Here is a 2500-nt window from a genome sequence, read left to right as displayed (position 1 = left end):
TTTGTTAATCTCAGAGTTGTCAGGTGCATGAGGATAGAGGAGAATATGTAAAGAATAGGCCAGACTATTCGCTGTGTGTGTGTTTGTGTGTAGGCAAATTAAAATGAACCGTAACTAGAGAGAAGGATACAATGTAGTACTGTCTGGCCAATCAAAAGACCACATAACTCTCTAGCGGTAGTATCTCAACGGGTGGCTGGTGCCGTGGCCAACCTACTACCTAATGTGTGAACATTTGAATGTTTAGTTTTACAGTGCAGGTCAGGGAAAGGGCGAATGAAATTGTCAATAGATTCTTGAAAAGTAAGTTTTTTGCGACGACTGAGACTTCAAAGAGATCGTAAAATTGTGTTCACTTCGAAGGCTTGAGAAATTACGAGCTGTGTTTGATACGTCTTCCTCTTATTCGATTCAGAATGATTTTAGATTTTGTGATTGGGAAGATTAAGAGGTTACACGAACAGGAACAAAGAGAGAGAGAGAGAGGAGGAGAGAGAGAGAGAGAGAGAGAGAGAGAGAGAGAGAGAGAGAGAGAGAGAGATTTTAATGGCCGTGATTATCAATATTGTTTAGATTTACATAAATTGATTTACTTTTTCCCATTCATTTTAAAGCAAGACTTAAAGTTATGAGGACAATGTGGATATCAAATCTCTCTCTCTCTCTCTCTCTCTCTCTCTCTCTCTCTCTCTCTCTCTCTCTCCTATCGTTATATACTTATATATAAATACATATATATATATATATATATATATATATATATATATATATATATACTGTATGTATATATATATATATATATATATATATATATATATATATATATATATATATATATACAGAGAGCGAGCGAGAGAGAGAGAGAGAGAGAAGAGAGAGAGAGAGAGAGAGAGAGAGAGAGAGAGATTTAAAAAGGATTTAACAAGAATGTAGCTGGCTTCCATGTTACTACTCTTCAACTTTTCACATTCTTCTTGTGGTAATAATCCTTCGCAATTCTTAATGTTAAAATTAAAAATGACATATTAGCAAACAATTCCATAGAATTATAATGTAGATAAATTACATCACAGACGTAAGGAACAATAAATTCTGTATTTTCGATTTAGTGACGTCTCTCAAGGAATCCCAATATATTAGGTCTAGATTCCAGAGAGGTAATAACCAACTATCTCAGATCCTGGTCACTACTGGGTTTTAGATCCAGACTATAAATCCTCAAGTACCCTATGATTGAATGTAATAAAAGGTACTTGCTAGGTTATTGAGACCGTATATTACGTTTGGAGCCCGTTATATGGTTGGTTTATCGGTGGGCAAATGGTTAAAACACTCCATAGTTTCTAGGGGTTTCTGACAACCACGTTTTCTTATTTTTTATGTTCGTAGTATGAAGAGAATTAAAGGTCATTAATTGGAGACGGCTTTAACTGATTAGCCGGTGTCTTCATTCGTCTATGTTACTTTTGTTTAACCTTTCTTTTTGGGAAGTTTTTACGACTTTAACCTAGCATTGATCTTTCCATTTTCGTCCACTTCTGGGACTAAATGGAATTCCTTCGTGTTAATTTCTCTTTAAAGTTATATAGAGTTAAAGTATGAATTCAACATTTTTGTGAGGTATGAATAAATTGTTAGTATGTATATATATATATATATATATATATATATATATATATATATATATATATATATATATATATATATATATATATATATATATATATATATTTATTTATATAAATATATATATGTGTGTATATATATACATATATATTTTATTATATATATATATATATATATATATATATATATATATATATATATATATATATATAACCCAACCTAGCTTTGGAAATAAGTTATTTTATATTGTAATTAATAATTACTTTTTCTACAGATTCCGTCTGGATAAAGATCAAGTAACTTACGGCCTCCCAACTGCCGACGTCCGTGGAACGATCCTAGGCGACCAGTGCCCCGTCGAAGTGGACTTCCCCTGCCAACCCGCAAGTACCGCGCCTTCAACGGCTACTGCAACAACGTCCAGAACCCCAAATGGGGCAACGCCGTCACGAGATACCTCAGGTTCCTACCCGCCGACTACGGCGATGGCGTCTCCGTTCCAAGACAGTCGAAGGATGGAGAGTTCCTTCCCCTCCCCCCGAAGCATAAGCTTGGCCATCCACGGGGACCACGACACGCCCCATAAGTACATGACCTCCATCGCAGCTGTCTTCGGCCAGTTCCTCGCCCATGACCTGAGCCACACGCCCCAGATGGCAGGTGAGTTATCTTCTTCCAGGTATCACGTGCAAAAGCAATATTACGAGGGAGGTAAGGTTGCATAAGGCTTGTTCGAATGTGATTGTGTAATGTGAGTAAAGTAATGCATAGACTTGAATAGAGCTTCTAAAGTTCAAACTTGCAGGAATTGGTTCTGTGTTGGACAGGCTGACATAAGTCTTTATATATATATATATATATATATATATATATA

At 35.5% G+C, this 2500-nt stretch overlaps 1 protein-coding gene across 1 annotated transcript in view; it reads left to right on the top strand.

Moving 5' to 3' along the window:
* LOC137657594 (uncharacterized) overlaps positions 1–2500 on the top strand; it is a 230812-nt gene that overhangs the window by 184746 nt on the left and 43566 nt on the right. The window contains 3 exon segments of the mRNA XM_068391945.1: positions 1901–2007; positions 2010–2155; positions 2157–2286. Coding sequence (XP_068248046.1) covers positions 1901–2007; positions 2010–2155; positions 2157–2286 — 383 coding nt within the window.

The sequence above is a fragment of the Palaemon carinicauda genome, chromosome 18 (assembly GCF_036898095.1).
Source record: "Palaemon carinicauda isolate YSFRI2023 chromosome 18, ASM3689809v2, whole genome shotgun sequence".
Classification (NCBI taxonomy): domain Eukaryota; kingdom Metazoa; phylum Arthropoda; class Malacostraca; order Decapoda; family Palaemonidae; genus Palaemon; species Palaemon carinicauda.
Note: the sequence above shows the minus strand (reverse complement) of the source record. Positions and strands in the feature narration are given on the sequence as shown.